We start from the raw sequence: 13,355 nt of genomic DNA on the forward strand, positions 1-13,355 counted from the left end.
TAAGCAAACGACTGCTTCCTCCAGTGTTAGAAAGCTAGATAAGACATATTCTTTTGCAACATTAGCCGAGTAGGTGAACGCCACAAGATTTGGTGCATCAATTTTTAGAGCAGTCTTTGAAATCAATTGTCATGAAATTCCTAAATATTCTCAAGAGCTTCAGTGTAGGAATTGAAATACAGAAATTCCTCATACGACATCTACAGCGGTCCAGAATCAATTCTTCAAGGACTGGAGAATTGGAAAAGAGTTCCTCATTCCAGCATTCGTCGTTGAACTCAACATCAACAAGTTCAAGGCGCTTGAGTCTCGGAAAAGAGATATATATTCTGAAGATCAAGGATGGGGACAGTGGTCCAAATGTAGTTCCATCTGTGAGATAATACACTAGTTCGAGCAACATCCTTAATGAGAAGAAAGGAAAGGATATGGTGAAGAAGTGAGTCTGGTAAATCACTGATCCTATCCGCTTCACTCATATTTGATATGGATCCCCTTCAGCAGCCTTGAAATAATCATACAAAGAAGAAAAAAAAAAATTAAATAAGAAGTAAATGTTTATAATGTCAATTAATATGAAAAATTCTCTAATCTATGATTTTATTTTGATTCTCCATCCAAACCCCTAATATGACAAGAATAATTGATGGTTTAACACTCGAATAACAACAATGTAGGTTTTTCTGATTACTAAAAATCATAGACTCATAGTTCTTCAAATAAACCAGTCATATATTGGGGTTTTTGTTTTGAACATTCAAAATCAATGGAAGTAAAACAATCAAAACATGGGAATGAGGAGTTACTCATGGAGGAGTAGAAGAAAATACCTAAAATCGCATCAGGAGTCACGCAACAACACTGATTTGTGAGTGATTTCAGAGAACTGAGTTCCCTAGACTTGGAGAGACTGAGAGACAATGAAGAAAGAGGAAACTGAACTAGAAAAAGGTAAGAACTCGGAACGTTTTAGGAATCGGATTTTTTATTTCTCTCATCTGAGTCCGAGGTCAACCGGTCAACTGTATACAATTTTGACTCGTCTTATAAAATTGCATACGGCAACTTCTGCCGGGCGCGTCATGTCTAAAACTACAGCGCGCTGTACTCCTCCTGGAAAAGTGATAAAAAAAATTCAATTTGGCATATATTTTTAAGCAAAAATGAAAAAAAAAAAATAGTACTATAAAACCCAAGTAGTACATTGAACTGTTCATAAAATTTAACTTCAATCAAAGATGAACAAAAACTAGATTAAAAACATCCAAAAACATAATATATTATAACAACTCAAAACTTACAATTACATATATAGATTATAAAGGGACCTGTCATCTGAATTATGTGTTGTTCATCAGCCTCTTAATTCTTTTACCATCCATGTCGAATCAATCAATATAAGTAGCTAAGGTGGTAGTTAAGACCTTACTTTTCTCAAGTAATGACATTGTTCTCCAGCAAAAACTTCTCCTTCTCTTCTTCAGTCATGAAAGCCGTAATTGGGAAAGAACGTCCGATTCCCATGGGTGTCTTGAAATAAATCTTCTTTTTAGCTGGATCTTCATTAATAATCATTTCAGTGATCGGTACCCACATGAACATTTGTTTGCTTTTGACGCCGGTCATTTTCCTCATCTTGTTTTTCTCGACGTAAGCTGTAACTTCAATCGAGTAACTAACCCGAGTACTTGTGGATTCAAAGAAATGCTCATATGGGGCTTTCTGTTTCATCCAAACAAAACCCGTCTCTGGAACTCGTCCACATTCTACAAGATCTGTCAATGGAAGTACCCCTTTTGGAAATCCTAGCTCCTGAAAAAATTCCATTGTTTGATTGTAACATGCTTCAGGACCATATACAATTTCAGCACCGGCTCGCACATCTTCCTTCGACACAGCACCTGCCATAATAAACCTGTATGATTCGATTCTTTTTCTGAATGATGAAAAATGTGGTTTACTGTTTTTCTTTCTTGGAACTTGGAAGAGCTATGCTGTTCATGGGGGGTTTTAAGTATTTGAAGAGGAGATAGTTGTTAGGAAGTTGTATCTACCACTACTTAACACTTGCCCATAGTTTGTTCACCTAACGGCTAGTTAAGAGCCTGGTCTCTGGTGTTGTAAGAGTTTAACTGCATGTCAGCATCAGATTTGGAGTGTGGCCTAACATACCTACCATATGATTTGAAGATTCGTTAATCAGAGAATAAGGTTATATTAACCATCTCTTTTATTATTAGATGTAAGTGCACATGTTAATATTAAAAAAACTACTTTAATTCTAAACCGCCAATAAATTGCGATGGCGGGTCGACTTCAAAAGAAAAAGGAAATACAAATTTTTTATAATTTCAAAAGAAGAGATTCCTCGGAAAAAAGCAAAGAAAATGATCAAGAAAGTGGGTTTTCTCATAATTGCAAATTATGATAAGATGGAGGAAAAGGATAAAGAGAAACAAGAGAGGCAGAATACTTGTTGTGTAATGTAAACATGGCTTACGTTGTTATTAGGAGGTGCAAAGAAGAACAACTACCTGCTGCCCTACTCTAGACTTCCATGGTCAGACCCCAGAATTATTCTCAGATCAGAAAAAGAAAAAAGAAAAAAATAACAGTTTTCGATAGGCCAGTGCAGACATAGAAACGTCAGTAGCAAAATCCTCATTTGTTAGATATGGCCAATAGCTCCAGTCTGCAGCAAAAAAGTCTCGCATTCTGATTCGGGTTCGGGATAAACCCCGAAAAGAGTTCGGGATCTTTTCAGTTTAGAACTTGCAGTGAACTCAATTGAAAAAAGCTAAAAGAGGGTGGATTGTATTGTTACCTGGGTCAAAGTTTTGGTGAACAAACTCAAAGTGAAAGATTAGGGACAATTATTATTTTTTTAATATGGCCAATAGTTCCAGTCTGCAGCAAAAAAGTCTCACATTTTGATTCGGGTTTGGAATAAAAACTCCGAAATGAATTCGAGATCTTTTCAGTTTAGAACTTGCAGCGAACTCAATTGAAAAAGCTAATAGAGTGTGGACTGTATTCCTATTGGGTCTAAGTTTTGGTGAACAAAACACAAAGTGAAAGATTAGAGACAGTTGTTATGCAATCAAGATAATCTACGACTAAATAATCAGGATATCTAATATATCGAATTTATCATTTGTTGGACTTCTAGAATATAATGTTTGATAGTGTGAGGTTCTATGATAAACATATAGAAACTCATGGATTGTAAAATACAGATAATAATTCCTTCCTTAAATTCTCATTCTGTAACAGTGAGCTCGAATTGAATCTAGGGGCAGACAAACCAATATACATTATTTTATCCCTCGAATCACAGAACTCTTACCACAGAAAAGGAAATATTGTCAATCAAATAAAAACAACAAGAAAGATCTCGAGTTAATACCTATTTTCCTTCTGATAACCTTCCAGAGGCACTACTGTTAGGCAATTCTTGGGAATTAAACTTTCCTTGATAGACATTCAACAGTTCTGGAACTTCCTCAGCATACTCTTTTACAAACTTCATTGAGAAAGCCTTCTCTGGCATAATTATAAGTGAACTCATGGCAAATTGATTCTTAACCAGACCTTTGGAAGTTAAAATTCTGTAAACTGAACACCTGGGTATGATCCGCTTCTCCAAGCTATAACTAAAAACCACTGGGTGGCTAGCGATAAGAGATGAGCTCCAACCCATTTGATTCACAAGGTAATCCATGGTCAAGGTTATCTTTTTCTCAGAAGTCCCCATACACTGAGTTTGATGCTTAAATGCGTTCATAATTACGTCTTCTGACCAACCCCATCCCTTATATGCATTCATCTTCTTTTCCCAGGTAGATTTGCTCATTCCTGTCAACGTCTGGATAGCAGGAAGAAATGCAGTTTTTGAAGGATCGAATCCCATAGACTTAACCTCTTCTATAATCTCCTTGAATTTAACAGTGGTTACCGTAGATGATCTTGGTTGCTCGATTAAGAACCTCGAAATATTGGATTGAGGGACACCTTCATCTCTCAAAAGCTCAATGTTGAGCATCATGTTTTTGATACCTAACTTGTTCCCAAGAATCCATGGGTGGCGTCTGAGGATGGTAATTACATTCTCATCACAATGAACATTGCCCTTGAGGATATCAAATACTGGGATTATTTGGGTTGTTAGGCTCTCTCTAAGAATACGTGGGTCACTGGAGATGAATTTTGCTAGGCCAATTCCAGAAATCCCTTTAGATATGAAAAAATCAAACTTGGGTTTAAGGGATATCTCTGGTTCAGATGAGAGTATAGATGGTCTCTTAGTAATGAGTTTTGAAATGCAAGGCTTGGTAAATCCATAGCTTTCAAGTAGACTAATAACTGAGTCTGGTTTTGATGTTGTTTCAAAATGGATTTTCTTGGAAACAGAAATAGCTTCATTCTCTGATAATCCACCTGAATTAATTAGGTATGATATTACAATAAAAGAAGAAGAGTTCTTAATTTCAGAAGTATTAGCAACACTCACAGAGGAATAGAAGGATATGGAACTAACCTTGGTAAGAAGAAGATATTCACAGATGTTCTTCTTTACCTGCTGAGATACTGTGGTTCCAAGAGAACGAATCCACATTGCTGAATGAAGCAGCAGCAGCAGCAGAAAGTAGAAACCCTAGTTTTTGCTTCTTATCGCGTCTTTCTTCTCAAAGATATAGTGTAAACAAGGTGTAAGGAATTGCCTTGAAATTTTGCCTGCTTTCTCTAGTTTCTGGCTCTGGTGTGGTTGGGCTGGGCGCCTTCTTTATTCAAACTTTCATAATAAACCGAGAAGTGCAAGTGAAAATCATATTGATTGCTGGAATTCCTCTTAACAGAGAATAAGATTCACAATAACAATAAGAAAGAATAACACGAAAACTTCTGCATTTCAGCTCAGGTTTGTGTTCCTCTCGGTTGATCAACCAACATAAAATATCATTGTACAATAGTTCAAATTTACGCCAATCAAGACGTTCTAAAATACCCTTTTGTTACATAAATCTGATCCAGGGTATGAATTTCTGTTGGACAGCTTTCTACAGCTTTCTCCCATACAGTAATTGATATAAGAATTTAAAAGTTCATGACAGTGATGAACCAATTATATTGGCCTGCTCCAAACACGAGTTTATAAAGCGCTTCTCTGGCACTCGTAGTGAATAGAGAAAGTAGAATTCCTCCAATGGCGTAAGTAACGGAATAACTTAAGTTCTGATCTCACCTTCACATTTGTGCTTCTGTGCTCAAGGAAACCGAATAGAGAAACCTGTATCAGTGTTGGAAACATCCACGCGGCTGAACTCATCAAAATCTGAATCTGAATCCACGTCCATGTTGTACCACTCTCGTTGGGAGCTATCATCTTGCGCACTGTTTGATAAAGGGACCCTGAGTTCATTTACTGGAGCTGGTAGAGGCTCTTCACTAAAATAGTTGTCCTGCAGAAGTTCCATTGCGGTAGCTCTGCTAGCTGGATTATAACTGACAAGCTTCTGAACGAGGCGGATTTCATCAGCTGATCGGTTTGGAAGACATACTTGTAGACCCATCGGGGTTTTGTTATCATTGAAAAAGATTTTCCCATAATCAGGAAGTTTCACACAGCCAGGCCAGGTTTCCTCAGATAAATTTCCCAAAACATTGATGATCCTACTAAGTTGATCAATATCTGAAGTTCCGGGAAAAAGTGGTTCCAGACTGAACAGCTCAGCAAAAATGCAACCCAAGGACCACAAATCTATTTCCTGGCCATATTTAACTGCTCCATATAGTAATTCAGGGGCTTTAAACCAACGAGTTCCAACACAGGAAGTAAGATCACCAGATCCATGTTCTTCAACCTCGTAAGTATAAGAATTCTTGAATGGATCATCTTCGGGATCACTTGCTGTTCCAGTAGCAAAGCAAGATGTATTTCCATCATGAATATTAGGATCTTTGTCAGTTCCATCCTCAGCATCCTTAACTTTTATACGATCTAGTTCTCGCAAATAATCTTCTTTACTGATAGTTTCTCGCTCATCACTTCCGAGACCTTCTGGCTGTGACTTTTCTGTAGCCAAAGTAGTTTCAGGTTGCTGTTGAAGAACCCACTCATCTGTTGGTGAATTTTGCTCGGGAGGAATGTTGTCCGAATTGTCAATACATGGCTCCAAAAGGATCCTTGACTGCCAAAATAACACCAATCAAGTTATAAAGTTCTGAAACAGGTGGAATAAGACTTAAATATCACGCATAAGGAAAGCACTGAACGCTTTTAGCAGAGAAAAATATCTATGATTCTACATAAAGACCCATTTAGATATGTACCGCATTAAAATCCAAAGAACTAACAAGACACTCCAGCAGTTCAAGATGGAAAGTATTCATTTCTATGTGACACCAATAAGTCAGCTAGGCCGTGGTTCAAGCTTCAAACTTGAGAAAGAATTACAGTGCCTAAGTAGAACTATCAAAATTTGTAATCATAGAACAAATCTTAGTTGCTTCCTACAGTACACTCCCCAATGCTACTGCACATAGCATATCAGAAAATCGGGAACCCGTATGGCATGCTGTTCATTTCTCGAAACCAGTCCAGTGATTCCGATTTTGCAAATGAACATACAGGATTGTCATCCAAGAACTTATTCATATACTTCAGGAAAACAATGTCTACCGATGTCCAATTTCCCGTTGAATTGATGAAGAGATGTAACGGTTGATGAGGCAGGTCTAAAGAGATCCAGAGAGTTCTGAATGAAACATATATACTCAAACCTGATGGCAAGTAGGGTTTACTATCAACATACAAACAGCAAACCGATGTAGAGAGCCGTGCACAACAAAGGTTTTTTATGAACATTCTCGTGCACATTTTGTGCACAACACAGATTATTAGCAGAGATGAACTCCAAATATCTAGTACCCTATGCGCGTGGAAAGAAATAATATGGAGATGCAATAGAAGAGAGCATCACCTGTCCAAAATCTGCCAATTTTAAAACACCATCCTCTGAAATCAAAAGATTTGCAGGCTTAAGATCTCGGTGAACAATTGAACTCCTATGGCAAGCATCGATACCAAGCAAGATTTGAAGCATCCACCGTTTGATCTCGCCTACAGAGAGTCCAGTTTCCCAATTCTTCTTAGCTTCTTTGATCACAGAGGCAAGATCAGTCCTAAGGAATTCAAGAACAAGAACAGCGTCCTCATTTTCCTGCCAAAAGTACTCATGGAGAGTAATAATGTTTGGGGAATTTTGGAGCATCTGAAGAGCTTCGATCTCTCTAAAAGCACTTTGGTAGTCGTGAATCTCCTTGAGTGCAACAATGAGATTGTCAGAGAGACGACGAGCCTTGTAGACATCAGAGTAAGCACCATAACCAACTCGCTCCAGGATTTCATAACGTTGAGTTATCTCTTTCCGACTGTAGATGCTCCAGCTTCCAGAAGGAGCATCCATGACAGAGATTTAGGATTTTGTACAGGGTCGCTGAACTGCCAAACAACTCTCACGATTAACAAACAATTGGCACAAAACAAAATTTGAAATGAAAAAAATGTTTGCGCACAAACATTCCAAAAGTTGGTCAACTTAACATAGATTGCACAAAGTTGAAAGAAGCAAAACTAGTTGGTAAAGTTAAAGAAGTAACTCACTTATGCACTATGTGTAGAACAGAAACAGAAACAACAGAACATCTCCTCTTCCATTGCCCTTTTGCTAAAACAGTTTGGAATACAAACCCTAATCCAGTCTCTCTAAATCTAGATATGTCAAGTACAATTCTAGACCTATGCAAAACATGGACAAATAACCCTAGGAAGGACATTTCTCTAGAACTTCTTCTTACCAAAATGTGGTTTATCTGGAAGGAAAGATGTGATAGAATTTTCGAGAATAAATCAAAAAAATGCAGTTACCTTAGCCTTAGAAATTCAGGGACATATTGAATTCTGGTCTACTAAAAACAAGAAACTCACTAAGACTAGGAAAAAGAAGAAACTAACCCCAACATGGAAAGCACCAATTACAAATACTCTTAAGATAAATGTGGATGCTACTTGGATATCTGAATCAGTACCCTCTACTTATGCTATTATATTGAGAAATGATACAGGTGATTGTGAAGGAGGAAGAGCAGGACAAACTACAAGCTTCGACCCACAAGAGGCAGAAGCTCTAGGAGGTCTTCAGGCAGCAAAATGGGCTAAAGAGAAAAATCTTCAAATTTTCAGTATAGAAGGGGACTGCGAAAGTATTTTCAGCTACATCAATGGACAGAATGCAGAGATTTTGTGGAGAGCCAAAGCCTGTATGGATGAAGCAAAAAGAATAGCTTATCACTGCAACAATTTTTTGGGTTTTATTTCTATTCTTAGATTAGGCAATCAAGTAGCGGATATTTTGGCTAAGTTTGATAGAACTGTGAACCTTCCGATTGACTGGGGAAATTCTCCTCCAACGTGTAGTATTAGACAGCTTACAGTAGATAAATCTAGTATGGGAAGTCCTTCAATTCCCGGATTAGATGGCTCTACTTCTTTTGTAATCTCTGACTCGTTCTGAGTCCTAGTTTTCTCAATGAAATGCCTTACTTACAAAAAAAAAGAAAGTACAACACGCCCCAAAATACCATCTTCTCTTTTTCATTCAAAAGACAACAGTATGGGGTTCCCCTAGATTAGCTAGCTAGTTAAGAGGAGCTTAACATATAGTATATGCTGAAGAAGATAAAATCTCTGAGGAATTTAATCAAACACATGAACTGCAACCAACACAAAAAAGTTTTCCCCTTTGTTTTGCTATATAAATATCAAATTCACCATAGAAATTTGATAAGGCAGAATACATTACCAACAACAGAAAATAAACTGAGGAAACTACAAAAGGATTTCAATAAATCAGATGAATCCATATTATGTTAATATATAAAATTTTAATACTTAGTTTGAGGATATGAGTAAAGAAGAGACCTTTCGACTGATTCTCAGCGGAATCGCTGCTGCGCTGCAAAGAGGAGAGATGGGCGATGATCCTTCTCTGACTGTGAGTGAGTTGAGGAGTGGAGTGGAGGCTCTGAAAGGAGAAGAAAGAGAGAGAGCTTTTGTACTCAAAGTCTTAAACGGTCGCCCCTTATAACTCGGATAAGGGGCAACCCATGTATTCATTGTCTTGTTCAGGGTTCAGCCTGCTTTGGTGCAGTATCCTCAAATTATAGGACCTGATTTCTTTTTGCGAGTTTGACACGAGTTATTGCTTTCTAATTTAAAGGTATTTTGTAAACAGTGATTGTGAGACCTGTACAATGATAGAATCAAAGAGAATGATCTGGGAATTATCGTTCCAGATTAGCGCCCCTGGGCACAATATTGGCAAAATTCTGAGTTACAGTGAGATACTCTATGGAGTATCATGATTTGGCAAATCCGTGTGCACTGAGGAAGTATGTAAAAGAAAAAGAGAATTGTATGCACACCTACATATCTGTCTATCTATCTGTAATAAGTTTTTATTTGAAAAGCTGTCTGGTAAAGAGTCGTCTCTTTATCCTCTTGTTTCTCTGCCAAAAGCTGCTAAATGAATTGCGGAAGGAATATAATCACCATTAGAGAATGGAGTTGGAGAATTAAGATGGCAGGATGTGTTGCCATGCTGATGCAGCGCAGAGAAAGAAACGAGCATTTGGTGGCACAAGGGGTTTCCAAATTTCTTTTGCAGGGTATTTGTTTCTGCAGCTGCAGACACTGCATCATGTGTGTTGACATGGGCTCTCTCCAATATTCACTAATCCCACTGTCTTGAGAAAAACACTGCCTGTACCCTTCTGATTCTGGCTCACTTGACTTACAGCCATCAGAGACTGCAACGTAGGTTCTGAAGTGATAGTGGGCACAAGCTGCTTGATAACCCTGTGGAAACTACAGCAAGAGTGGTCAACACGTCAGAGTTTAAGCCGCATAGGTTTCTTCCGCAACTTGGTGGTTTTGGAAGTGATGCAAGAAACTTGGACTTCAGAGGTCGCAATACGAAGTACCTTTGAGTCATAGCAAAGGATGCATCCAGGGATCTACATCTCCCAATGGACAACACTTCACATGATGGTTTCTCACCTACTCCATGCATTCAATTGCGGAAATCACTCAGCTGGACTAGCAATAGAAATAACAGAAGGATCAGGTTTAAGTTTTAACCATGACCAAAGTAACCCCACTTAAATTCACTTCTCCCCTGACCCTCCCATTCAAACTTACTAGAAGTAGAAGCAAGGATGTAAAGTTCCCAATTCAACTCCAGACAGAAAAGTTAAAATTCTTCTTAAAAATGTTTGTGGGTGGTATGAGTCCTAATTTGCATCAAAAGTTGCCAAGTAATTGTATAGAAATTCATATATGTACTTTTAACAAAAGTCGTCTCAATAATTGGTCCTTCCAAATGTTGAAAAATTGCCGAAATTTAAGCAATAAAGAGCTTTAAGATAGAATGCAAAGCAAAAGATTATAAGTTGCTGGACATATAGGCTTTACTCTTAATCACTACCTGACTATGCAAAGTAAAGATTATAAACTTTATTTTGCTTTCAAAAATAACAATCCATCTTTCCTCTACTACTCTTTTAACATAATGAGGCAAGCTCATACTCGTACACTATCTAATACCCTACACAGTAATTACATGCGTCATGTCAGAAACCAGACACATAAATGCACCACATTTGTAGTCGTAAACCTACAATTCCGACCCCTTGTGATATTGCAACGGAGGTGATACTGGAACAAACTAACACAAGCTACTAAAGAACTCCCTCTGACAATCTTTTAGAAGAACTACTGATAAGCAGATTTTTAGAATTATACTGACCTTGGTAGACTTTCAACAGTTCTGGAATTTCCTGAGCATACTCCTCTATAAACTTCATTGAGAAAGATTTCTCAGAGATTACCAAAAGTGAACTTATGGAAATTTGATTTTTAACAAATCCTTTGGAGGTTAAAATTTTGTAAACCAAACACCTAGGCTTAATCCTCTTCTCCAAGCTATAACAAAGAAAAGCTGGGTATTTAGCCATAAAAGACGAACTGTAACCCATTTGATTCACAAAGTAATCCATTATCAACAATATCTTTTTCTCAGAAACAACCATACACTGAGGAAGGATCCTAAATGCATTATAAATTTCTTCTTCAGACCAACCAAATCTCCTGTAAACATCCATTTTGGACTCCCTACTCGACTTGCTCAACGCCGTAAATACGGTGATAGCGAACCCCATACCCTTAATCTCTTCTAAAATCTCCTTAAATCTTCCAGTGCATACCGTCAATGATCTTGGCAGGCTGATTAGAAACTTAGAAATATTGGATTGAGGGACACCTTTATCTCTCAAGAGCTCAATGTTGCAAATCATCTTCTTTATTATCTTGCTTGTTGGGAAGAATCCATGGGTGGCGTCTGAGGATGGTAACTACATTCTCATCACGATGAACAATATTCTTGAGGATATCAAATACTGGGATTATCTGGGTTGTTAAGCACTCTCTAAGAATCCGCGGGTCACTGGAGATGAACTTGGCAAGGTCAATTCCAGAAAGCCCTTTAGATATGAAAAAATCAAACTTGGGTTTAAGGGATATCTCTGGTTCAGATTCGAGTATGGATGGTCTCTTAGTAATGAGTTTTGAAATGTAAGGCTTGGTAAATCCATAGCTTTCAAGTAGACTAATAACTGAGCCTGGTTTTGTTTCAAAATGGATTTTCTTGGAAACGGAAATAGCTTCATTTTCTGATAATCCACCTGAATTTATTAGGTATGACATTACAATAGAAGAAGAAGAAGAAGAAGGGTTGTTAATTTGAGAGGTATTAGCAACAGTAACACAAGAGGAAGAGGAGCATATGGTTCTAACCCTAGAAAGAAGAGGAAGACATGATAAGACATGGGTTTTTGAAGTATATTCATAAATGCTCACTTTTACCTGCTGAGATACCGTGTATTGAAGACAGCGAATCCACATTGTCGAATGATGAGGTAGGAATTTAGGGCTTTCGAAAAGACTCAGAGCTAATCTGTAATATCAGTGTATTTGAAAGTGGAAGTGAAAGTGGAACCCCAATTTCAATTTACAAGCTCCAGGACAGATAATATCTCGTGTTATCAAGGTGTACACCGCCTCGGATATACATAGGCGAAGATACTATGTACCATGTAGAGTAGAGCATGGTCTTTGGGTGTATAACATCGTTGGTGTCCTTAGTCCTCTGTGCGTTTCTGGTGCACCATGTTTGTTCGAATCCGACTCGGCATCTGACTCAGGACAAGTCAAATGTCTGGCTGATTCACCATGTTTATTTTTCGATGTCTAACTCGGCTTATTCATCTGACTCAGAGCTATCTGAGTTAGGAATCGTTTTATATTTGACTCGTTGGGTACAAATCTAACTGGAGCAAAAAAAAATCATATTATACTTGACTCGCTCGGCACATATCTGACTAGAATAATATCTTGAAAGTGGAAGTGAAACCCCAATTTACAAGTTCCAGGAGACGTTGCATCAGATATACATAGGTACGTGCCATGTAGAGTAGAGCATAGTCTTTGGGTGTTTGTTCGAATATGACTCGGGCCGAATCAAATGCCAAATTGTTTGTTTTTTTATTTTTATGATGTCTAATTCGGCTTATTCATCTGTCTCGGAGCTATCTGAATCAGGTATCAGGTATCATTTTATACTTGACTCGCTGAGCACATATCTGACTGGAATCAAAAAAATCTATAACTTTATTATTTTATAAGTTAGATCCAGACGAGTCAGTTGAGTCGGAAAAAACAAATAACCTGCACATCTTGTAATTGGTCTGTAATCCGATAATGCATCGCAGAAACGATGATTATACTCGGACTGCCCAAAAAGATAAAAGTAGCTCAGGATGTACAAGAAGATAATTGCAGAAAACACTAAAGAAGAAAATAAAAACTAAGTTATGCATTTACAGTTTTACACTATAGTCAATTTAGGAATAAATTTGAGAGTTTCATATCATCCTAATTGCTTTATCAAATACCATCAACTGGTTTTCTTATGAATTACAACCTTTAGACATTTGCCTTTTTGCTTAGGTTAGGTTTTGAGAACGAATGTTTCAATTTGCATCTTCTCAGATCTATATTGGAGTTTGGGCATTTCATCCTTGACTTGGTATGATGCAGATATCTTAACCAGACCCTGGCCTATCCTCTGCTTGCGAGGTCTCGTTAGTTGCAAAATGGCTCTCAACTGCAACTCCAAACAAAACCAAAATAGTCATAACCAAATTTGAAGCATCAAATAATCAAAAGAAATAAAAAAAAA

The 13,355-nt window shown here is 37.6% G+C and overlaps 4 protein-coding genes across 5 annotated transcripts; all 4 read right to left on the reverse strand.

Annotated features, from left to right (window-relative positions):
- Positions 1-1,201: 1,201 nt before the first annotated feature.
- On the reverse strand, positions 1,202-2,075 carry LOC113310104. Its single transcript, XM_026558670.1, has one exon. It carries the CDS (start codon positions 1,906-1,908, stop codon positions 1,435-1,437), a length of 474 nt encoding a protein of 157 aa, XP_026414455.1. The 5' UTR covers positions 1,909-2,075; the 3' UTR covers positions 1,202-1,434.
- Positions 2,076-3,125: 1,050 nt separating this feature from the next.
- LOC113307763 lies at positions 3,126-4,635 on the reverse strand. Its single transcript, XM_026556213.1, has one exon. It carries the CDS (start codon positions 4,613-4,615, stop codon positions 3,407-3,409), a length of 1,209 nt encoding a protein of 402 aa, XP_026411998.1. The 5' UTR covers positions 4,616-4,635; the 3' UTR covers positions 3,126-3,406.
- A 245-nt stretch (positions 4,636-4,880) lies between these two features.
- LOC113307762 (cyclin-dependent kinase F-1-like) lies at positions 4,881-9,246 on the reverse strand. Of its 2 annotated transcripts, none has more exons than XM_026556211.1 (3): positions 8,981-9,246; positions 6,981-7,496; positions 4,881-6,188 (listed from the first exon to the last, which is right to left on the reverse strand). In XM_026556211.1, exons 2-3 carry the CDS (start codon positions 7,464-7,466, stop codon positions 5,265-5,267), a joined length of 1,410 nt encoding a protein of 469 aa, XP_026411996.1. In that variant the 5' UTR covers positions 7,467-7,496; positions 8,981-9,246; the 3' UTR covers positions 4,881-5,264. The 2 variants fall into 2 exon arrangements, with proteins under 2 accessions (XP_026411996.1, XP_026411995.1); XM_026556210.1 differs by having other exon boundaries at positions 6,981-7,501; positions 8,981-9,226.
- A 1,263-nt stretch (positions 9,247-10,509) lies between these two features.
- Positions 10,510-12,131, reverse strand: LOC113312569 (transcription termination factor MTERF4, chloroplastic-like). The gene is made up of 2 exons (XM_026561313.1): positions 11,400-12,131; positions 10,510-11,308 (listed from the first exon to the last, which is right to left on the reverse strand). The coding sequence occupies exons 1-2, from the start codon at positions 12,017-12,019 to the stop codon at positions 10,798-10,800; spliced, it is 1,131 nt and encodes a 376-aa protein (XP_026417098.1). The 5' UTR covers positions 12,020-12,131; the 3' UTR covers positions 10,510-10,797.
- Positions 12,132-13,355: the final 1,224 nt, after the last annotated feature.

Source organism: Papaver somniferum, chromosome 9 (genome assembly GCF_003573695.1).
Source record: "Papaver somniferum cultivar HN1 chromosome 9, ASM357369v1, whole genome shotgun sequence".
Lineage (NCBI taxonomy): Eukaryota > Viridiplantae > Streptophyta > Magnoliopsida > Ranunculales > Papaveraceae > Papaver > Papaver somniferum.